The 26,231-nt window shown below is 28.1% G+C and overlaps 2 protein-coding genes across 2 annotated transcripts in view; one reads left to right on the top strand and one right to left on the bottom strand.

Annotated features, from left to right (window-relative positions):
- Positions 1-17,996, bottom strand: part of Vps4 (vacuolar protein sorting 4) — a 49,634-nt gene extending 31,638 nt beyond the window's left edge. The window contains exons 1-5 of the mRNA XM_075373355.1: positions 17,787-17,996; positions 14,907-14,972; positions 4,193-4,304; positions 1,820-1,958; positions 416-653 (exon numbers count right to left, since the gene is read on the bottom strand). Coding sequence (XP_075229470.1) covers positions 416-653; positions 1,820-1,958; positions 4,193-4,304; positions 14,907-14,930 — 513 coding nt within the window. The 5' untranslated portion in view covers positions 14,931-14,972; positions 17,787-17,996. The remainder of the gene's footprint in view (positions 1-415; positions 654-1,819; positions 1,959-4,192; positions 4,305-14,906; positions 14,973-17,786) is intronic.
- Positions 17,997-18,379: 383 nt separating this feature from the next.
- Positions 18,380-26,231, top strand: part of Vap33 (VAMP-associated protein 33kDa) — a 63,185-nt gene continuing 55,333 nt past the window's right edge. Inside the window, exon 1 of the mRNA XM_075373739.1 lies at positions 18,380-18,542. Coding sequence (XP_075229854.1) covers positions 18,485-18,542 — 58 coding nt within the window. The 5' untranslated portion in view covers positions 18,380-18,484. The remainder of the gene's footprint in view (positions 18,543-26,231) is intronic.

Here is a 26,231-nt window from a genome sequence, read left to right on the forward strand (position 1 = left end):
CTGCTATAAATTGTCTTCAGGTTATATTTTAATTACATACTTAGGATACTGAAATTGCTTAAAAGATGATTACCAAAAATTTTGACAAAGAAAATAACTAATCAGAAGATACCATGGGACGCTAAACAAAGTTATGTGAAGAGTATGAGTATGTTGAAAAAAAAAGTACAACTTACTGCTAAACACGGATTTGCTAGGGAATTTTATTTGTTACAAATTCATTACTTTAGTGAGGTGACTGAAAGACGGAATAAAAAGTTTTGATAGATTTTGAAAATTAAACTATAACAAAATCTTATTTTATGATCAAGATAATTTTTCCATTAGTAATTAATTATTGTAAAGAATAGTAGGATTTTGATTTAATTTGTACACTTTAAATAATTCACTGCCTAAAAAAAATACATATATTCACCCCAAAAAGAAGTATTCCTTTCCATGGAATTCTTTTGCCAGTGAAAAGATGAGGAAACCTTATTGGAAGAATAACAGCTTCTTTCAATGCCTCTTTAGCTCCTTCTAAACCAGCAACATCTGACCACTGGATACATGGTTTTTCTACAACAATTGCTTCTTCCAATCTAGACTGTAACTTCTTTTTTTCCGGTTTATCTGAATCGCTATCACTATCACTTTTTTTCTCATCGTTATTTCTGTATACACACACATATACATATATATAAAACAAAACCATTAAAATGCCACCAAAAATAAATATTTTAAAATGCAAAAATAATAATGCTTGGAATATTTTACTAGTAGTTTTATCTGCATGTAGGTTGAAAAAGCTGATTTAACATTAAGAAGCAATACTACTTTGGAAAAGTAGCCAAAGGATAAACACATTACCTTTCAGTTAATTTTTTTTTTTTAACAACTAGATTATTATTCAATTTCCATTCTTTTCCAGCATTAAATTATAACTTCAACAAACTGCTTAAATAATTGAAAATGAGGAGATTTTAACTATAAAGAAGTATTAAAATTAAGTGATAAAATCATTATAAATGTTTACATCATATAAACTCCCACCTAAAACACAATATTGCATTTTGATGCTACTTCAGAAAAGCTGAAAAAGAACAAGTTTACAGAATAAAAAAAATAAGCATCAGATTTATGAATGGTACTGGTAAATGATTTTTAAACCTGTTTAATTCATTTAATATTAAATAAATACTTTTTTCCAGAAACATTACTTTGCTGATGAGATTTTAAACAATTCTAATTAGGAAAATCTGGATCTTCTTTAATGAGTATTTTTATAAAGAAATTTTGATTTTATTTAATCTATTCTCTTCACAAAGTTGCATTAGTATCAATTCATATGATTAATACTTTTATGTATTAGTATGACTATCACTTGCTTGGCCACTGATTTATGGCAGAGAGGTAGCATCTCTGCCTTTTAATCAAAAGGTCCTTGGTTCATGTCCCAGTACGCTTATAATCATTCACATGTTATAAAATTTATCTCTTAACAGTTGTAACTGAGAGATTAGCCAGTAATTCATTAAAAAAAGATAATAAAATAAATAAACTACACCACTTCTCTTTTCTGTTTAACGTTTTACTTGTATTGCTGCTCTGACCAAAATTTTTCATGGTTTCTCTTTATTATTCCAGGCAGATGCTAATATGTTCTATATTGTCTATGGATTAGCATACTACCATTCTTCATGTAATATACATAATATATAGTTATGTTTTGATCTGAATAAAGTATTTAAATAATAACTTTGAAAATTGATTTTTCAAACATACAACACACAAACTCATGAATTAGAGCAATTTTTAGATAAGAATGTATGTTACTAACCGTGAATTTGTTTCGCCGTCTTTAACTGGTTTTTTCTTTTTACCCTTATCCAAATACTCTTTTAATTTTTCTGCACGTGCAAGATATTGGTCACATTTATTTCTGATAGATTCTTTTGCTTTTTCTCCATGTGCCTCATCTTTAATAAAACCAAAAAAAATAATAAAACAAGATTATAACAAAGAAACATAATTACTTTTTATGAAAATCTTTTCTTACATCTTACATTTTTAAAATGAATATCTAAAGCACAGCATGTAATAAATACTATGGTAAAAACTAATTCTTTAGTCTTGTAGCAAGATTCAAAAAGTATGGAGAAAAAGGGAAATGCTGGTAAGTTGTATGGCAAATTAAAAAAAAAATATGAAGTAGCGAACAAGAACAGTGGAATCATCATCAGAAGGAAATCTTTAGAAAGACAAAAAATATCCTCCTCATGAAATTTTATAACTAACTTTATAAAGCCCATTCTGAATACTGCTGAGTATAATGTTAAAAATTAATCTAACAAGATAAATAAAAGTTTTTATCAATAGAGAAATCAATGGTATTGATTACTGTTTTATCTAATTTAAGTGTTAAGAGATTAGAAAGAATTTTGAAATTGTCAAAACTTTTGACCTGAAATTAACATGATTTTTCTCCTAAAAGATATGGACCCAATAGTAGTTACTATGATGAATGATAATGAATTTTGCCAGATGTAAAAAATTCAATGCCTGACCAGGATTCAAAACCAGGAATGACTTCAAGTGAAAGTCAAGAGATGCTGCCAATTCTGCCATGGAAATCAGTGAAGTGATAGAATATAATTTAAAAATTTGATAGAAATTACTAATTAGAAACTAAAAAAAATGCTTGTATACCATTTAAGTTAAAACTAACGACACATATAATACAGAACAGAAACTGAAATTTAAACTTAAGAGTTGATATAAAATCCTACACATTTATTCTGTAGAAATAAAATTTATATGTAACAAACAGTCCAGGATGATGCAATTACATCACAACGTCTATCTAAAGAAAATATGGATACAATTTCTTATGAATTATAAGAAAAAAGGAAATGCATGTAAGGTGGAGATTTTTTAATAGTAGTCATGTAAATATTTATACAGTTGTTTATTCTCTTTGGATTCACATTTTTAAAAAAATATATAAATAAATTTATATTTAAAATAATAATTAAATCAAAAGTTGAAGAATCACACTTCAAAGAATAGATGATGGTTTCCATCATAAAGTTTAATTCTTAGTTGAGCAAAAGCAAATTTCATTACAGCATATATTTAAATGCTGAAGTGAAAATATTGTTCAGTAATGTGCTGCTCCCCTCCTGGGTAAAACTACATAATCTTCTGAGATATATTGGAGGGAAAGCAGCTTGCTACATGGGTGGAATCTAAGGTCATCCTCTAAATCGGGCTACTTCGTATTGCAGTTATTCACATGTAGATTCTACTTTCTAACTATCCAACTGACAATGCTAGGACCTATAGTCAGCAAATCCTTAGTTTGATCAGGTGAGGAGCAGTGGACCTCATTTCTAGTTCAGTTGCTGCACATTAAGTCAGCCTATTGGCTGAAGCGCCTCACAGGAAAAGTTGGGCCACCTAATCTTTCTTAAAATACAAATAGGTACATGAGAGAATCTGTAATAAGTGAATGGCATTTCATGTTTGTACAGAGAGATTTAAATTAAACACCATATTGAATGTTTAGTATCTAATGCCAATTATTTTATATTTAACAGCAAAAATACATTATAAATGTGAGAATTATAATCTAATGGAATGAACATCTTTCAACCTCCTAGAGTAATTTTTCAAAGACTAAGGATTAACAGTGATACTGTTAAACTTCCTAGGATTCATTATTCAGGTCTTGATACCAGTTAGGCCCTTGTATTAACTATTTCTATTCAGTTTTTACTTCAAAAATTTATTAAAACAGTTATGTATCAGCAGTTAGAAATAAAAGTAATAAACTACTGGAAATAAAAAAATAATAATAATTACAAGAATCAATCATAAAGAAATATGAAAATCACTGAATCTTCATGAAGAATTAGGCATACAAAAATATATTTTTACAAATAAATACCTTAATATCATTTTACTCTAACAACCTAACAACTGGATAACAAACATTGAATAAAATGAAATACAACCTTTATTCCACATCATTTTCTTTTATAAGTTCCATACTGTATTTGAACAGTAAAATTTAAGTACTAAGGTTTAATTTAAAATGATTCAAGACTAGTTCTTCTGAGATTGAATAAGACCAAATGCTGAAATGAAAAGTTTTATAATCACAAAAAAAGAAGAAAAACACAACTTAAATGAACCAGAACTTAGTACTCACATTTTATGGCATGGAGAAAGTATTCGACACCATATTGATAAAGTCTAAGAGCATCTTCATAATTTTTATTTTTGTCTTCTTCTGTGGCTTTTGTAACAAGATCAATAGCTTTCTGTAAATATTTAAAGTTAAATTACAGATTTTACTACTGAAAAATCAACATTTATACATTTTTAACTAAGATTAGACAGGATTTTGAAAATCCCACTTACCAATCACCCCCATAATATTTTTGAGATATATAAAGTCATTTCTTATAGAAAATTGGGAAATTAAAAAAAAAACATTTTAAAATTTCAACTGCTTTTTATAGAATTCAAATGCTATGAATTAAAAAGATGCATATGAAATGGCAGTTCTCTCTATACGCACAGTTTTAACTGAGTGATACTATAATATTGTAATAAATTTATCAATTAGTTAATAATAAAAAATTGCAGCTGTACTATGTTGCAACCAGATTGTACTTGAAGAGAGTTACAGTTTCCAACTGTGACTTTTTAATTCATAAAATAATTTCAGATCTACATCCATCATCTTATTTTGGTTTCAAATTATCAAAATCAAGAGGGATAGACCAACTATTCCAACAATAACAAATTTATAGCAAAACATTTTTAATTACAGAATGCACTTCTGTAAAAAAAAGTCACAAATGTTTTAACCAAATTGGCACTCAGCAGAGTGCCAATTTTACTTTTGCAAAAATTTCCTTAACAAAAAAATGTTTTTTTCTGTTTTCATTCAAATAAAAATAAAAAAAAATAGAAAATGGCACAGAAGTGGAATTTTAAATAGAAAAGATTGATCAACATGATATTGTAATTAAATTTTTCCTAAACAATTTTTTTGTTGACAGTACAAGGCAAAATCACTGATAAGGAAAGTCCTTACAGATTCAGTTTTCACAGAACAAAATGAAATACAAATCTACTGCTTTTTGTTCTTATACTGAATAACTACACTTAATAAAAAAATTAAACTGGAGATTTTCATAACTCAGATACATAAAATATTTAAGGAAGACAGATTGACCAATTACATGTCGGGATAAGAAATATATTTCAGCTATCATTTACAGAAAAAAATTGAAAATTGCTAAAACCTGGTGCTAGAATTTCTATATCTGCTTCATAAAAGGATCTCAATTAATAATAGTACATAAGAGTGGCGGAAGAATGAATGGCATTTATTGAAACTGCCTTAACAATATGGGAATCTACTCGTTCCAGAGGTAACTAACATGAGAAATAAACAATTGTAATTATTCAAAATGATAAAAGAAAAGTTGATACCAAACCTCCCAGCATGATCTATTTTAATCATGGGTAATGCAACATACTATAATATACAGGCAAAGAAAAAACTTTTGTTAAGTAGTTAAAAGTATTACACAATACTGTTACATATAAAAAATATCCCTTTTAATAAGTGTACATTAAAAATTTAATTATTTAGATTAATACACTTAAGATTAATATAAAGGAACAGAAAATAGACATATTATCTGAAGCTGTACACAGTCCCCAAGCTAAATCCCACAGATTAGTAAAATACAAAATGAGAAATTGGATTTCTACTCATACTGTTACTTTAAAGACAGATATTAAAAAGGTTGCATGTAGAAAGATGGAAAAATTTGTGTGATTGTGCTAAATGATTGAAAGTCCAAAACAAAGTAGAAGGGTATAGATGAAATAATATGTTCACTTGTAATTAATTTAAGTACTGAGAATTAAAAGCTCATCAGAAAATAACTCTATGTAAGATGATAATTTTTTCTGATAATACACCTTTATAATTTTACATTTTGCTAATCACATCTTCTACTTGAACAATATAGGAAAATTCAAGGCTCAGTAGAATAGTTATGAAAAAATTAATAACTTAATATGTAAAAAATCAATTTTATTCATCTGATAAGTTACAATTTGCTAAACTATTCACTAGATGTATAATAATACTAACAGAGGGTAGACTCTGACCAAAACAAGCATACATCACAGCACTCTTGAACAAAAAAAAAACAACCCAGTTTGTAGTATTTTAGGTTGACATCTTTTTGTTTGCTGTAGTCTACAATTACTACATTTCCTTATAGTCTTTACATTCTAAAATGAATAAGAAAATAAATTCTGATACGTACTCTAAAATTTGGTCAATGATATATTTTTTTTAGACTTATAGAACGTGATGAAATATCGATGTTATGAATGAAAATAAGTGAATCATTCTGGAAAAAAATTTGAAATTGGATTTTTCCTTCTGTTTCAACAGTCTTCAGTAAAATTGTTTACCAAGATCTGTACAGATCAGGTAAAAAGCATAATAACTGACCACAAAACAGAAAAAAATATGAATAAGGGTATTGTTTACAATTCTTTATGGACTGTATAGATAAAGGTGATACATATCTTGATTTAGTTGTCAACAGCGATGAAACATTGACATTACGTAGCACTTCAAAGATGAGATAGAAATTCAAACAGTGTCACCCTCAATCATTAAAATAAGCATTAAAGTGTAAGCAAATCTGTTTGCCAGAAAGCTGATAGCCACAATCTTTTACAATTTATAATTGGTTTGGGATTCTGATGATTGACTTCATGTCATAAGGCAAAATGATTAGTGCCAAACATATTACGAAATGCTCCAGAAAATGTGCAGAACTATAGCTAAATTAGTAATGAAAGACTGCTCAAAGATCTTTGCTGATAGTGACCAAATGGTAGCATATCAGCTTTTCATCCAGAAACCCAGGCAATCTTGAAACAGTCAGGCATGATATTTTTCATATGCTACAAAATTTCCATTGCTTATATGGTGAATTATTCATTAAAAAAGTAGTATCGCAACAACAGAACCACATTCTGTAGCTATGCCATATTGATTTAACATAAGATTTGGATGAAACAATTTCACTCATCCACATTTAGCTACAAGTAACTTTCATCTATTCAAACACCATATGACTTCCTTGTATGCCAATTACAAGGCATACTACATATACACATTTCTTTAAAATGAAAAGTATATAAAATTTTATTTCATTAATAACTTATTTTTCATATTTTTTTATTTTATTGTAATTATAGAATTATTATTTATTGTAATTCTGTTTACAATCAGAGGTTAATAGTTATTAATAAATAAATATATTTAAATAAATAAAAAAAGTTTAAAAAGAAAAAAGAGATTAAGTTGGATTCGAACTGATGTGTCTTCCTCTTGTAAGATGCAAATATTTCATTAACAGTTTATATGGCTATAACTCTGGAACCAATGAAAATAAGTACCACTTATGGTACTGTTGAAAAGCTCTCAATGAGAGCTTGTTACTGCAGTTAAGAAAAAGTCCAAAATCCAAATTTTATGGGATTTTGGACACTTTTGGTTTAGTCGATTGCAATCAAAACAGGAGGTGCACAACTAGATGTTATAACAGTTCTAAATCCAAAATGTCAACATCTTACAGCAAATTGTTTTTGAGTTAAGATACACACACATGTACACACATATGTGTACGTACAGACATCATGCCGAAACTAGTCAAAATGGACATTTCCGTTGAAATCTGAAATTTTTCACCATCACAATACTTCCTTTAATTCATACAAGGAAGTAAAAACTTGAAGGATTCTTTAAGTGGCATTCAATTCATGTTGATAATGAACTTAAAGAAAGTGTCCAACAGTTATTAAATGAGCTGGAAGAAGAGAAGTAAAATGAATTTATTTTAAAGTTCATATCACTATGACAAATAGTAGTGTGAATATATAGAGAAATAGATTAATAAATGAAATTTTATTTAAAAAAAAAAAAAATCTTGATTGTGACATTTTAAAATTAAAAATATATTCAGTCGAATGGTTATTGCTTCCAGATTAACCCTTTAAAGCTCAAAACATTGTTTCCCAAATTCAGAAGTAAATAATTTAATTCTGATGAAACAAAGAAAAGTAACCTGTATTATTTGATCAAAATTCAGAAATAACAAGTTCAGTTTTTACATAATGAAAGAAGACAACTTGCACTACTTATCTCATTTTCAGACCCTGATTACAATTAAAATGAATTCAATAACCTTGAAACTCAACATGAGATCCACAATTTTTCTCACATGATATGTTTCTAAACATATTTGGACATTGTCATGTTTCAGTGCCTGCCATACTCACTTATCTTGATAACTGATGAAAAGATAGATAAATACTTATCAATGAAAATATACATTTATGATCATAAGAAATCAAAAATAAAATAATTCAACACAAATCAATAGATGGCTATCTGTTGATATCCACAACATTTTATTTTGAAGTTACACTACAAACTACTAAACTTATGAAAATAAACAGCAAATTTTATTATAATTTACTTGAGCAAAATTAGCCATCAATTATGTGCAATCTTTGCTAAAAAGAATAGTCACTTGTTCTTAAAAAATAACAATATCCACCTCTATAAAATCAGAGAGCAACAGCAACTGTTTTCATGTAACTGAACATAATTTTTCAACTTACAAGAACGGGCCTTATATTTCTTCAATTCCCAATTGTAATAATTACCAAACCATTGAAAAATTTTTCAAAAAATCTATTTAAAATACAATTTAGAGATTTTCTTTTACAGAAACATTACTATTTCAGTGCACTTTTAAATAGTACTAATTAAAAATCCCTAAAATTTCTGCATCTTATTCAGCATGTAATATTCATAGCTCAAATAATTTTCATTAATGATTTCAGAATTATATTTATTTTGTCGTTACTTTCATATTTAGTAACTTTATGTATTTATCTTAACATAATAATCCTATATTTTAGTTTTAACAACAACAATTTTTATACCGTGTAAAAAAATGTTCACTATTATAACTAAACTTAATATATATATTTATTACACGAATCCTGAAAAATATAAGTACACTAGAGCAAAACCTGTATTTGAGGTTATTTTCATATATGTAAACTACAATATAATAAATAGCAGTAAAATTGGAACACAACTAATAATATATCTTGAAAAACAAATCCAACAATATACCTCTTCACTTCTTCAAACTGAAAAAAAGACTAAACAAAATTAAATTATTACGCCCCATATATTTTGAAAAGTAGTAAAAAATTTGAGGTTTTATATATATTTATTTATTTACAAAAACAATCAGTTTTTGGTTTAGGTAGTATAAATTTACCAGCACCTTTAAGAGATATTTTATGACAACAAGAAAAATGAAAAAAGTACTTTATAAAAATGTAATGCCTCAATGCAGAAGTTTAATTCCACAAAAGTGGAAAATAATTAACTCTAACAGGCATTCTAAGAATTATCCTAATCATATATCTTTGACCGATGGTATGAGAGCAATTTTATTAAGATAAGCTCCTTATCTTGTTCATAGCGTATCTCAACTTGAATTCACCCAGCAAAAGTATAATGCTTTCAAAACTTTGATAATACAATAATTCTTCAAGTAATAAAATTTTTTAATATTACTTACCTTTCATTTTTAAGAATATTTTATGATTTTCCCCGAGCTAAATTAACATCAATAGTCAAACCCAAATACTTAACATAACTTTCAATTCATAACCTACAACCTCAATATAAAAGCCTTTAATATTTCACTACCAAATTCTTGGGCACATTATCTTAACTGAGATTTGTTGCAACTAATTTTTTTTTTATTTTTAGCAAGCTATCACTCATATGCCACCACATTAACAAAGCCACAATCAGTTTCACAAATTAAGAGTGATAATATCACCAAGGAAAACGAGATCTCATAATCTGCCTCAACACAAATCGGACACCCATATATGGGCTACCTCTACTTACGCTGAAGCGCGGAAACCCACCATATGAGTCTCTAAATGTGACCAGCTATTTGTCTTCACACAGTTACATATAAATTCCAAGAGATGGCAGGAGATGTTCTTTCAATCATTTTGAGGTAGGAATTCCTGATACTTGATTGGGTACCATTTTACTTCAGTTATAAGATGAGTTCAATGACCATGTGTATGTAACAAGATACATGCATTATTTTTTTTTTCATGCTGGGAATTGATGTACCCATAAAACATTCAACAATGATCATCCTATTTGGACAATTGCACAATTTTTTTTAGAATTACCCAGTTTCAAGGTAGATACAGCACTGACAAATTTCAGCAGCAAAACAGCTGTGTAGCATTCTGAAATTACAATCACTACATTTCATAAGTTTTAGAAACATATGGACTGATGATACCGAACAATTTACAGGCTACATGAAGTTATTCATGAATTTCACATGGGTCTTGCAGAAAAATCTGATGTGGACACCACATTACTTCCTCGTATGCCTATTAAATTACGTATACACATTTTTTGTGCACTTCATTTAAACTTATTTCATTTGAAAGTGAGAAATGATCCTTCAATTCTTTAATAAAGTTGCACAATAAATAAATAATTTATTAATAATATTAATAAATAAATAAGCTGCACAATGAAGTTGGACAGTTGTACAATTAAATATTAGTTTTAAAACATTAGTTTATTAGAAATATAATATTAGTTTATGTAATAGTTCATTAGAAATATTAGTTTTTATTAACATCAAATATTTACATAATTATTAATTCAATAATCTTACATGAAATATTAGGATAGAGTAAAAGTCCCTTTATTACTTGTACCTAGATCAGTATTATTCATATCTTCATGAGTTGCTGATTTACAAAAGTTTCAGATTTCTGGTGTGTTGTATAAATAAAAGTTAATAATAATTAAACTATTCTGTTTAGTGAACTCCTGTATACTGGTTACAAATATTAATTTCGACCTTTCGGTGTAAAATATTCAGTTTTTATTGTTGGATTATTTGATGAATAATCAAAAATGAAAAAAAACAAAAAACAACCATACAAGAAAAAGAAAGATAACATGAAGAAATATAACTTAAAAAATGACAAGAAGATGAATATGAAGAGCAAGATAATGTTAAGAACATGGAAAGAAAAAAAATAAAAGATCATAAATATAAAGAAAATGTTAAAGCCAAAGAAAGAATAAAAAGATTAAGAGAAGATGATAATATAAATGGGAAGAAAATGTTAAAACCAAGGAAAGAATAGAAAGATTAAGAGAAGAAGATAAATATAAAGCAGAAGAAAACATTTAGGACAAGGAAAAAATAAAAAGATTAAGGGAGGATGATGAATATAAAGAGGGAGAAATTTTGAAAACTAGAGAACATGTACACAAATTAAGATCAAAAGAATTATATCAAACCAAACAGCAATTAAATAATTGACAACAAAAAACAAACAAAATGATGATCATCTCGGACTTAGGGACAATATTGTCTGGCAAAATCAGAGGAGTAATGAACTAAGATAAGAATTTTTTGCAATTTATTAAAGATCGGGATGGTTCAGTGCATATGTTGGTCTTGTGAGGGTCTATTTTTCAGTCACTTTGTAGCTGTTTACGCCATTGCGTAAAGTTCTTTTATTCCAATAAATTCAAGGTTATGATCAAGTTTACAGGCTTGGTAAATTGATTTTGCATTTTGTAAGGCTTATCATACGTGTATTTTAAAATAGGTTGTTTGGGTTTGTTTTCGATATCAATTTCTCTTGGTGCCAATTTGACTTACTGTTGCATCATCATATTGGTGTCAACGTATTTCATATCTCACATTATTTATTGCTGTTTAGTCTTAATATATACTCTTAGTGTTTTTTATTCTCACCAATTTCAATATTGTCATAGTTCCTACAAGTCTATTTTTCTTTGTCTGCCCTGATGTCATTTCTTCAACTTGTATGTATTCAGAAATTATTTTATCAGTCTTACGTAATGGTCTGCTTGCCTGTAAATTATTTTTGTTATGTCTTCGTTCCTGAATTCCACACGTTTTATCTAATCGTTCTCATACTAACACTTAGACACTACTCTTGCTGTCAACACACACACACACTCACTCTTCTGTCCATTGCTTTGTTCGCTTCCCCTACTTCTCACCACGCCAGCTTTGTTCTTTCCAGTTCAGTAGTATTTCATGTTGTTTGGATGTACAGGCTAGTCCCCTGAAGCTTGCGGTTCTCTCTCGTATAATGTGTTAATACTTTCGTCATCTTCATACTCTCATAAACGTTGTGGTATTTCTCTGTCAAAATATTCTCTTGTTCTACTTGTCAGTGTTTTCGTGATTTCACAGTTTTCTATGTTCGTCCAGCCTCGTTTCTTTGTTAAGTTAATCTTCAAATTCTGTATATTAAGTCTCTCCTAAAAGTGTTTCAATCGCTACAAACTGCCAACTCTATTGACGCCGAATCTTCTCCAGCTGCTGATTACATTTTCATCGACACAGAATCTCTCCAAACTCATTACTACAAATCTGAGACGCCACGTCTTGTTTCAACTTCTAATCACAAATTGTTACCTCTATTACAGACTACACCAAGGATAAACTGTATGTATATGTGCACTTTAATTTCAAGAGTTCATTTTTTACCAATATCTGTGTGTTATTAAGGGATGTTCAAATCCTTCATTATTATTTATTTAAACAGTTGCGCTATTAGTAAAATATGTGAAACATTCAGTTAATCGTACATTATGCTTTTCAATTTCAAGTTTGGTTTAAAAAACCATTTATTCACTTAAGTGCAGTCATGACAGGTGGCTTATATAAGGTTATGTCATGTGCAACATATTTTACGTTATATATCTTATTTATTACATACAATTTGTTTTTATTGTACTTGAATCTATCATTCAATTTAATTTAACTTGTTATTTGCAGAGATTAATTATTATCTACTCATGAACTGAATTCATTTACTTCTCTTAAATTAATCTAAAGAAAATTACTCCTGATGTGAAGTTATGTTTTTGGACTTCATTGTAAAAAAATCATATTTTCAAGAAAGCTAACTTAAAAAAATTGAACTCTTATTTATATTACTACTTATTTCAATTTGATTATTGTAATTAACTCTTTTTGTACTAGAATATTATTGTGGCCTTTTTTTATACTAAACTAGAATTACATGTTTTAATTATTTAATGTTAAGTTTGATGATGTTCATAATTCAGAAAAGGCCAGTGCCAATAATAAGATTTACTGTAGTTTATTTGTCTAAGTTAATGACATTTGTTCATTGCTAATTTTTCAATATTACAGCATATGTCAGTAATGCAATAGTTTTCCAGTCATACTATGTTTATTGATGTTATGTTTTTCTAAGTATATAATTGTAAATAAGGTGTTCTATGTTCTCTTGTTTTCAGGCTTTGTTTAATTGTAGATTCTCAAAACTTATGTTAAGTTATGTTTATTTCATAATTTCTTTTAATTTTTTAAGGTTATGATTTAACATAAGTTCAGGTGTTTTCTTTCTAATTAAAGTCCAATTTCTTTTGGCAAATACGAACTGTGTTCTTTTATTTTTGTTAACTTTCCCCAACAGTAGTTAACTTTAATATAGATAAAGTTAAACAGAAATTCCAGAATTAAATAAAATTAAACATAAATTAAGCTAGAAAATCCAAAAATAATACGATTATAATTTTATTTCACTAATAAGTTCTGATTTTTTCTTTTTTTATCACTGAATTATTATTTATTGAAAATTTTTTTTTACTATCACGAACGAGCTAATAATTATTAATATACCAATATATTTAAATTAAAAAAAAGAAGATGAAGTCTGATTTGTAACAACGTGCATTCCCTAGTAAGATCCAATTATTTCATTAATTAAAACTTCATTCGGATATAACTCTAGAATCAATGAAAATAAGTACCACTTATGATATATTGTTGAAAAGCTCTCAAAGAGGGCTTACTACTGCAGTTGAGAAAAAGCCCAATTTTAGGCTTTTTTGGACAGTCTTGGTTTAATTGCAATCAAAAGGGGAGGTGCACAACTAGATGTTTCAACATCCTACAGCTGATTGTTTTTGTGTTATGCGAGATACGTACATATGTATGTCATGCCAAAACTAGTCAAATGGATTCAGGGATGGTCAAAATGTATGTTTCCGTTGAAATCTGAAAACCAAAATATTTCATGATCACAATACTTCCTTTACTTTATACAAGGAAGTAAAAATTAGTGATAATTATTATTAATAATCAATGAAATATTATTGATAATTTATTATTTAAAATTTAGTGTCAAACATTGAATTCTACATCATTTAAAGTTAATTTTTTCTATGAAAATAGATACTTTCCGCTTTGTCTAAAAAGGTACTCCCTACTAAAAATTGGCTTCAAGGCAAATTTAGCTTTAGAGATTTTTATTGTTTGGAATTTGCTTGTGTATTGTTCACCAAATTCTGTTCAAAACCTTTAATATCTGGTAGGTTACTCAAAACAAATAATATAATTCAAATTTTTGGTTTTAATTCTTAGACAATGAACATTTATATGGGAAATCTTAGTTTAACATTATTTTGCAAGTAGGATATTTCAGAAGATTAGGAGAGTTTTTACTGCAAATGTTACTATAATTTAAGATTATACAAGTTATTACTATTACATTATTAATGGCTATGGACATAAAGTTCTCTATAACCTTTACTATTACAGTATTAAATTGTGTTCCAAGTGAAAATACTTCTTTTTGTTGGTGCAGAGTTATAAAGTTTTCTCATAAAACATATGACTTAATTCAAATATTATTTAAGGTTAAACCAAATCTTCATTTACCTGCAATGCTGTTCCTCCTGCCATAATGTATGATGGTTAAGTTTTCAATAATGTCTTCCAGGTATACTAAACAGAGAATTAGAAATTACTTTAGTTATTTTTACAAGCAGATTAGTACACTCATAAATTATTTAAAAACCATTGCAAACAGGAAATCTTTTTGCATCAACAGTGGTAAACATCAAAAACATAAAATTAATAAAAGACTGGCAGTCTTAACAAACTAAAACATAAAACTACCACAATAACTTAAATAATTTTAACATATATTAGTGAATTTCATAATATGAGTGAGGAAAAACCCATACATTAAAGAATGAATAATTAAGAAATACAAAAAGCAATTATTTACTATTCCTCCCCTGCCTGTAAACGTTTTGATATGAAATATATTATATAAAGTGGTGGTAATTGTTTACAATTAGGGGCTCTCCTCCGATTTTGAGGAGATCTGGAATGTACCTTATTTAGGACCAAAGTTATTCATTACAATTTAAACTTTTCATCAGTAATGCCTTTCAACCAAGTTATATCTCTCAAAGATACAAGTACCATCATCAAAAATGTTGTAATTCAACACTGTACAAGCGTAAAATATATTATTTTCAAACTAAATAATTTGGTTAATAAGTTAGTCAATTAAGTTAAGAATGAGATTAAATTCACTTAGGAATAAATTAAGTTGGATTAAGTTTAAGTGCAAGTTAGTTTAAGTTAATTGTAATATACAATATTTAATGAGTAAATAGCTTGGTTTAAATGAAATTTAGATTAGTTTGGTAAGGTTTAGATTAAGGTTAAGGTTTGGTAAGGTTGGAGTAAAATACATTAATTAAAATTAAATAATTGGTTATGGTATACAATTATGGACTCAGCCTAATAATCTGCCAATTTAATGTTTAAGTTGACAAGACGAGATCAGCGAGCATTAGTCATGTTGATATATGAAGTTCAGTGCATGGAATCGTTAGTTATCCAATATAACCTCAACTAAATTTCACTTAAACCAAGTTATTTACTTCGTAAATAAAGTATATTGCATTTGTACCGTAGTGAATTATAACATTTTTGGTGAGGGTACTAGGTTTTTGTATTACTACAGTTTTACCAAAATCTCAGAAATGTCCAGATTGGAGAAATCAAATGACATGAAACAAAGAAAGGAAAGTGTTTCAGTATCAAAAAATAATTAATACAGTTGATTCACACCAGAAAAAAACAAAAACGTGTGACAAAACATCACAAAATAAAAAATTTTGTTTTTTCCATCATAATTTAACTAAAACACAGGTTTGTCGATTTACTACATATTGGATTACAGTAAAAAACTACCATGTATATAACAAGATCTTCTTCGCACATGTATGGACTGGAGTTCATACCTCCATGAAGTGTGGGCACACTGTATTAAAGGAATTTTTGGTGATTGGTGATGTAGGAGTAACTATAGAGATTAACAAAGCAAAAATAATACAGTAGTAAGCTCACTGATGGAAATTGCATTTTCAAAGAGGAATTGAATGTGGCATTAAGAAATGCTACTTTGTTCCAGTTCCTACTTGCAAAAATTAAATTTTATTAGCAATTATCAAAAAGTATATTCGGCCCATCATTAGTGACTGTTAGAGGTCACTAATGACAGTTCTAATTGTTTGCAATTTGAAAGTTAAGACCACCTTTCAGTTAACCACTCAGTAAATTTTGTCAGCCAGACAATGAAGCTCATATGCAAATGACAGAAGGTACTTGGGATCAAATTACGCAGCAAATGTGGCATCAATGTTAAGTGGCACAGTTTATTCCATCTGATTGAATTCATGTTCCATCAACTAATCCAGATAACAGATCATGAATTTCTACCTTGTTCAATGCAACAAGACAGCTTTACAATGGTTATAAGCACTAGTAGCAACTAGATATGTAGTCTCCGACAGACAATTACTTATGCATGTTTTTATGAGTTTCCACATTGAAACAAATGTTTTTCTATTGTAAAAACGTTGTTTAGATAAATATATATCTCAATATCAAAGAGTTTAATGACAGAAGGGAAATTGTAAACAATTACCACAAAAGGTTTCATGAATAAAGACAATTAAACTGAGAGAAATTTAATAAAGATTATGATAGTAAAAAAGATCAGCAATATTTTCACAATAATAAGTATACAACAAATTTTTATTTTGTTTAACTACAATGAATATGCTCTTTCTTCCATATTTTCTAATAAGGTTAGGATATTACGTTAAAATTCAGGTTTTAAAGATTTTATCTCTAAAATCATGAGAAGAAAAATCAATAAAATGAAACTAAGTTTTGTTTATGAGTAGTGAAAATACTTAATAAAAAATGATCTAAGTATGTAAATGAGAGGAAGATTAGTCATTTGTTAATTATCAGTGCCTATAAGTACACTATACAAATATATAGATGATCAGAACATACTTTTATAACAATTATATTATTATTTTTAGCACTTGCCATAGATAGATCAATTCATTTTTTACTAAGTATTGTCATACACAATGAGTATAAACAAAAAATTGCACACCTTACACAAATAAATAATAAAATTAAAAGTAAATCCCTCAATACTCAAGTCTTTGCCAACATTATAAAAATAATTAAATTATATACAACAGTATAAATAATGATTACAGATCAAGGATCTAAATTTACAATCTATATCCTATAAATACAAGGTTAAGTTACTGTTTTTGCTTTCTATAAACGAGATATTCTACAAAAGATAAGCAGGTATAGCATTAGGTATGAATAAAGTTTAAAATGAAAAAAAGCAGTAAAATTTGTCATAAAACCATAAATTCATCATAAAGTTTAATAATACCGCGTAATAGGTAAAATTTCCTTCATTCTTACCTGATCTTGCTTCACTTTATCCTTACAACAGTTAAAACAAAATCTGATAACCAAAAACAGACAATTAAATATACAATGGGATATTTATGAAGAATTACATAAACGTTCAGGTAATGTAATTAGCGAAAAACAATTTAATATGTAACATTCATACTTCCTCGTCACCTCAAAGTAAATTTCACCATAATTTTTCCAGTGCCACTTCGATGAAAATAGACTAACTACAAATTAATCTTTAAACAGCTGATTAAAAAGATAAGTGTAAATCGTTTTAGTTCCGAATATGAGCTTTAAATGATTTTAAAAAGAATCTTTGGATTTTCTTAAAATAGTTTAATTTGAGCACTAATTAATTTCGGAAGAAAGATATGACGACTAAAGATTTTCTTTTTCATAGTCATATTTACTTCAAACTCTTGGTTAAGATAAACATTTATTCTGAATTTATCACACTTGGATATTCTATCTTTACTTTTATCTTCAGAGTTTTATTCTGTATCACATTTTCCAATAATAACCATGAATCATATGTGATGTTGGTAGTCATGACGTCATAATCCAACAGCAGTCAAATTTCCGTCATGACGCATGCGTATATTGCAATTCAGTGTAGGCCCTCCCGGGACTGCAATTTATGTGTGGTTTGCGTTTTCTTCTACCGTGTTTTGAGTTTTGAAGCCTATTTATAGGACCAAATTATGGCGAAACAAGAACAAGTGTTAATTATAGAACCACAAAATGAACTCAAATTCAGAGGTAAATTTGAATACTTAGATAACCAATGTTTTTTACGTATATGTAAAAATGAAAAGATGATTGTTCACTTTTGTATTCTTGAAGGTCCATTTGACTTGTGCTTCTATATTAAGCCTATGATATTGGTTATGGGCGTTTTGTATTGTAATTGTTTTTTTAACCTAAGTAATGGTTGTTGTTGTGCTAATAAGATAAGAAAATAGTAGTTAAGAATTTGAATGTGTAGTGCTCAAAGTGTGCCTAGGTTTACCTTGCGTCGTTTTTTATGCAAATATTGATATTGGAACAGTGCTTAATTTTAGTAATGAAATGTGTGTTATAGCATTAAACTGATGATCTTTAAATTGTTATTTCAATTTAATCTAATGACGTGCCTACGTTGGTTTAAAGAAGTTGCATGACTAATGGTATGTAGTGTGTACATCTTGATCGGCAATTTCGTGTCTTAATCGTCATTGTCTAGTGGCGCTATGCCCCTGTCGTGTGTGTAGTAATTTTTGTATCTAGAATAAATTATAGTGTGTTATTTTAATTTTATTACTAATATTCGTTGTTGTTTTTCACCAGTAAATTGACGTTATGGAATGAGTTAGAAATTCAGTTATTAAGGAGTGTAATAATTTTGTTCAAAGTTTTGTCCGTGATTTGCTTAAAATGATTTATTTATTTTTAAGGTTAGATATCGAAAGTAAACCCTTAAGTCGCCTGTTTAGAAATATCAACATAGTTGTACTAAGTTTGTTTCATTTATCTGATTTTGTGTAAATAGTATTTATTCTATTGTTCAGCTTTATTTATTTTTACTGGCCGTGTTGTACAGATTTAAACGTTTGAGTTTTTGCATGAACTTGCAGGCTTTTTGGTTTTCCATTTTGTTTTTACTTATGGGTCTGAAATAAAAGGATTTTACATTTTGTTTGAAGCATATAATTTAAATTCACTACATATAATTTTAGTAAATATTGGTTAAAGATGTATTGTTTTAAAGGTATAAGTTTTACATTCCCTCTTTTAGGAAGTACTGATTTTTTTCAGTTATTTTTTTTTATGTAGGGTTGAGGAAAGCTAATGCTTATATTTTTCTAAGGTAGCTATTGAAAAGAATGATCATTATATTAATAAATGTTATTTTCTAACAAATTACATTTCAAACGTATTGTTTAGTAGAATCAATGTTTTAAATAGAGATTCTCTAAGCTATAAGATGAGGTTATCTGGGGGGGAATACCTAATTTAGTAACATACCTTTCAGTTTGTACAACATTACTAAGTTGTCGGGGGATTGCTACTTGCCTGAAGAAAGATTGACAGAAATGCTAAAGATTTTCTGCAAAGGACATGAGACAGAAGGTAGTGTCTAAATAGATGTAATGATTATAAAAACATTCCACCTAGTGTAATAGGATCATTAATCTTAGGTTTTAAATAGAAACACATGTTCATCATCTCTGAGAGTTGTTGAGAATGCCTGATTTTTATTATCCAAGTGATGGTAGAATTGTTATTACATGATTTACATTAAAAAATTGTGAAATCTATTTAGTTAAATGCATAATGCAAAAGGGTTGATTTATATACAGCCCTATTACATAAAAGTCCAGTAGAGTTTTGCTTTAAACACAATTTTAAGGAAGTTAGTGGTGAGTGAAAATGCGTAATTGAGATACGTTTTTTCTGTTTCAAAAAATTGAATTCATTAATACGTGCGATTAGATTTCAATCATAAATAATTTGTAAAATGGTAAGTCCTTATAAATAATAAAAGAAATACTTTTTCCTATATTAATTTATGAATAAAAACCAGCTCTTATTAAATAAAAAAAATGTTTATTTATAAGCATTTAATAGATCCTAAATAATTTTTTTCAGATTACTCCATAAATGTTCTTTGTACAGATCACATCAGGAATTTGTAGATTAGATAACTTACCAGATTGTATAAAATCATGCCTGGTGTGCATACCAATTAAATTAAATTTAGTGAAAATTAAAATTTTCTAAATTTGGTGTTCAATTTCATATTTCTGTGCCAAAATTTATTGCACCTATTATTTAATTTAGTAATATTATTTTATAATCTTGTGAATTTTTCACTTTTTCATATAATTTTTAATAGGTTGATGTTTTTTTTTTGTTAACATATAACAGACAAGCAGTTAGCATTTTTAATATTTATGAACTGTATTAATTTGTAGTTACTCTTGCATTTAATATAAAAAGTGTTTTTTGTTTAAAATCATTCATACATTTGAAATTAAAATACCTTAAAATTTTCAAGTAGCATTCTAGGTATAGTTTACAATTTTCTGTTATTAAAAGGCTTTTGTTGAATTTAATCTACATCATTGATTATCAGTAGATATTACATTTTGTTGCTTTATGTTTGGAACACTAGATTAATGTAATGCTTTTTAATGAATTTCTCAGCCTATTACCTGTGAGACAGGTCTTACATTTCACTCTGCTATCATTGGCAATACTACATCATTCTTTTGCTAATCTGTGTCTGAATACAATTTTTTTCCATTGAGTGCCCCATACCTTTTTACTTCATAATATCCATCATTAATAAGCTTTCCTAGTTACATTTCAATAAAAAACTTGGTCCAGGTTCAATGATTACACAATCATTTACTTCGTACATGCCAAGTATTTTAATATTATTTTATTAGTCAAATAAATAATTATTATATTAAATGAATTATTTAAACAGAAGAGTTGGAGGTATTATAATGATTAAAATGAAAGTAATTGTTCTGTGATGATAGTTAAGCTATATTTTTCATACTAACACTTTTATTGTTTTAGGTTACGTCAAATGATAAACAATTTAAACTACATTTCATTTGTTTATTATTTCTATTGTAATCTTACTTTCAATTACAGAAAAATAGACCTACAGTATTCATGCGTGGTGAAGCTTTAAAAAAGTTTTTTTTAGTTATTTACATTAGTGAGTAGATAGTGAAGAAACAACAGGTGTCAAGTTATATTAAATATTAATACATAAGGATATTTTCCTTTGTTAAAAGGAAAATATCATGAACTTTAGCGTTTGTTGAAAAAAAAGAGAAAGAAATTTCGTAATTGTTTATGTATGCTGGAAATTTTAATACCTTTACAATAAATGGTTGGGAAATTTTACTGGGGTTATTATTTCTTGACAGACAATTGTTCACGTTTTTATAAACACATTTAAATTTATTGGCTGAATGAAGCAAGTTCATGTTTTAGCTAAATATTTAGGCATTTTATTTGTTTGTAATGCTGATATTATCAAAGGCATTATTTGATTATTTTGTGCAATTTGCAATAAGGTTGTTTGTTAAACAGAATGACAGATATGTGTAAAGATTTTTCATGAAATTTACTTGTTAACAGCTGTGGCAATTATTTGTATTGAACTGAAGTAGTACGGCGAGGAGAAGTTTCCATCACAAAGTCAGATTTTTGAAAGACTAAACATGTGGTCCCTCTTTCACTCCTAATGTACGTTTGGGTACTGCCTACCCTTTCTTTGAACAGTATTGGCACTTCAGTACTCCTACTGTAATTTGATATTGTAGCATTGCTTCTAGTTAACCTGTGTTACTGTGTTCTGTACTTCTTAGCATTTGGTCAAACCTTCCACAGTCAATTATGTTAAGTAATTCTATTTTGTGCTTTATTATAATTATTCTTTTATTTATTCAATTTCATTGTAGATCTGTTATCTCAATATGTCTTAATTTGATTTAACCTGTGCTGAATAATGTGTTGAGCTGTTGATGATGTAATGCAAACATTGATTTACTTAACATGAAGATTATAAATGTTGCTTTTATTGAGCACTATTCAATTTGGCTGTGCTGAGTGACTCATCATTGTTTTCTAGCTACAGTTATCAGTTGATATTTATGTGTTTTTAAAATAACAAATCTATGCTTAGTATATAGGGAATTGGTCATAAATTTATGCTTTGTTAAAACAGTTTTTATTCTTCTGTTACTCCCTTATGATACAGGTTGTGTTTTTTTGAAGGGGGGAAATATGTATTTGAGCTTGAAAAAATTGATAAAAATATTACAAATTTGTTAGAATAAAATATGAAAGTTTATAGAATTGCTTATCAATATCTAGAATACCCCTCTAAATGAAACGTCTTTTTTTTATGTACACTAAATTCTCATGTTTAATACTAAAATAAAAATGTTGACTAAAAATCCTAGATGTACAGAAATTATTTCTAAGGAGTATAGAGTAGTACAAATAGCAAAACTTGGTTATTTATCACATTATATGAGTAAATATTTGCTAGTGCACTATAATTATCCAGTTTTACTTATGTATATGTGTTTGTACATGTATAGAGGCAGTGATTATCATATAACATGAAAATTACTGTTTGTTTAGTGTTAACTTGTAACTATCAGTTACAATTTTTTTAGCCGTTATAAAACATTATTTTTGTTTTTAATTTCTAAGAAAACCTTATGAAATTCAAATTAATAAGATAGTTTATTTTATAGAATCATCTTCAAAGTTTTTTTTTTTCAATAAAATTAGCATTAAATTGCATTATATAATAAACAGATGTTTGCAACATTAGTGATTTTCTATTTGAAGGGAGAAAGGAAACCACAAAAGTTGCCTGTCTGAATATACTATCTTCTTCTGTTATGATTGATATAATATTCTAAAAGGGCGGTTATTAAAATTGAAGTAAGATTATTAAATTTTATTTAAATTGTGTGGGTAATAAGTGAGTTATGTAAATATTAGTATTATTATTTTTATTATGTGTCCATTAACTCGAAAAGTATTCTACAAACATTAGATATGTATTTTTAATTTTTTATTGATTGAAATGCTATTAAAGTATTGGCCCAAACAGTTTATATAATCAATTTTTTCTTTTGTTTTCTATTTTTGCTTTTATCCTGAGTTCTGTATTTAAAAGTTGCTTGTCAAGTTTATATTCATTCACACCGTTAATGTTAGTTAACAGTAATGCATTTGTCTTGCGTAATTATTCAGTAGGTTTTACTTTCTGTAAGAAAGAAAAAATTGTAATTGCCTGAGTAAAATCGCCTAAAGTTTTTAAATGATTTCTACCTTTGCAACATCCTTCTTATCATTAAACTAGTCTTTATTAGTAATGTATGTGTGTGAACATTAAATAACATTTTAAAAAATTAATATATTTTTTTAATCATTAATTGAATAAATAGATTTTTACATCTATGTTTAAGATAAATATCTTCTTCCATATATTTTTTATGTATATTCCAGTAAACTGTAGTAAGATTTTAAGCATAAATTAATATAGGTAAGTGTATAATTTATTGGTCACTATGGTTTGAGAGTATGTTCCATTTTGTTCAGATTATCTTTCACATTGAAAAATAATAAATATATCATTAATTAATTGAATTGCATAAAAATGTTAAGCAAGGCTTAATGTAAATAAAACATGCACCATGACAGATAGTTGTGTATTGTTTTCATGAATTGATTTAGAAAGTAATTGGGCATTTCAAAGCATGTGTTAGTGACATTCGTTCCATACTGTTCACAGAAATCTAGCGGTCTTTCATCTTTCCTAATCCAAATTTCCCTATTCATTTTCATGTAGTGCTTTTACTGACTGATGCATTGAAATCACAGACTATAATTCGATTATCTTTGTCTTTAATGAACTTCATTAAATCTTCAATCTGTTGATATGTTTCCTCTACTTCTTTGCCCTTGCTATTATTTGTAGGTAAGTAAATTATAACACACAAATTAACAGGTTGGGCTTTAATTGTAATCATGATTACTCTGTCACTATGATGGTATGTGTTCAAAATGTTGTTCTTCCATTTTCCTCTTAAAACTACTGCAACTCCGTTTCTTCCTGACCTGGCACCACCACTCTGAATAACTCCGAAATCTTCAGACTGAAAATCTCCCATTTCCTGCCCATCTAGTTTCACAGATGCCTACGATGTTCATTTCTGATTTCCTAATCACCATCTTAACTTCCCAGCTTTTAAAAGTCTTCTTACATTCCATGTTCCTATTCTAAAAAGTTCCTTGTGACGTCTACTCTTTGTAGCTTTATCCAAGACTTCCCCCCTCCCCCATGAAGATCTGAATGGAGGAATTGAAGTTCCAGAAAATTTTGAATTGGATGCAGTCATATTACTACTTGGGAATCCTAGGAATTCTTGGGTATCTTAGAAGATAACGCAATTTTTTTCACACAGTTTGATCATGAATTTCAACTCTGAAATCAGTAATTTCTTTTTAAAAATCAACTTTAGACAACGCAGCCAACAAAACATGTTCTCTCTCAGTAGTCTTTTTATCCCATACTTTCACTTTCCTCATGAATTGCTAAAATCATTTTTTTTTTTAACTTGTTACACATTGTATTGCAATTTGATGTTGAGACATTAAAGAATGTTCATGGTGAATTATAATTAAAAATTATTTTTTTAAATAAAACACAAATTTAAGTTAAATTGATTTCAATAAAAAAATTAAACAATATGTAGAAAAACCAAGTATATCCTACAAAAATTAAATGATTTAGAACATTTTGTACTGAAGTGAAACAATGTTACCTTTTTGCTGAGAAACAACAGTTTGGTCTCGACTGATATTTTCCAACGTATCACTCTTCAGTTGTCTGCTATTATTGTGTCAGTTAGGATGTACCTTATTGTCAAGTAAATTTGTATGTGTTAGTAGCATTTAGTTACAGCATCAAAGTTAGTCTTTATGCAAGTAATGTGCATACAGTAACAGTTTTTAATGGTTTGCAAATGGAAGCATACTACCTGTACACTTAAAGATATGCTAGAAGTTTTGAATTGTTTAGTTAAAGATGAGAGTGCAACAACATTGTCCGTGAATTTCAGTGTAGGAAAAGCCACAGTTAGCGATTGGAAGAAAAACTGTACAAAAATTTAACAATTCTATGTATCTTCGCCAAAAAAAACATGTAAAAGCCAACATACATCAAGACTGTCACAGTATGAAAAGGTTGATGAAGCCCTCTTTCTTTGGTTTACATAGGAGAGAGAGAAAGGCACGCCCTTAAGTGGACCTCTTATTCAAGGGAAAGATATTTATCTCAATAAATTGATAAATGGTGATGATTCATTTACGGCAAGCATCAGGTGGTTAGACTGGTGGAAGAAATGTCATGAGATTCGCCAGTTAATTATCACAGGGGAGCAGCTGTCAGCAGATCTTACTGCAGCACAGGAGTACCAGAGAGAGTTTACTGATTGTTTTGTTACAGGAAAAATATTCCCTGCAAGTTTACCATGTTGATAAAACTAGTGTGAACTTTAAGGTATTACCAACAAAAAGTCTGTATCTAAGGAAGAAGCCCATGCTCCAGGCTTTAAAATGAGCAAGGAGCGTGTTACATTGATGGCTCATAGTTATTCTGCGGAAAAATCACAGGCAAAGCCTTGAGCATTCAAAAACATCAATATGAAGACTCTTCCAGTGTATTATAAGAACCAAAAGAAGACAGGGATGGATAGAAATCTTTTTAAGGAATGCTTTCAAAACCAATTTGTTCCTACAGTAAAACATTTTAACAAAGAAAATGATTTACCAGCTATAGGAATTCTGTTAACAGACAATGCTCCATCTCGCCCTGACATGGGTGTAGTGATGAAATCAAATAGTCTTCGCACCTCCTAATGT

This window comes from Lycorma delicatula, chromosome 8, assembly GCF_047948215.1.
Source record: "Lycorma delicatula isolate Av1 chromosome 8, ASM4794821v1, whole genome shotgun sequence".
Taxonomy (NCBI): Eukaryota; Metazoa; Arthropoda; class Insecta; order Hemiptera; family Fulgoridae; genus Lycorma; species Lycorma delicatula.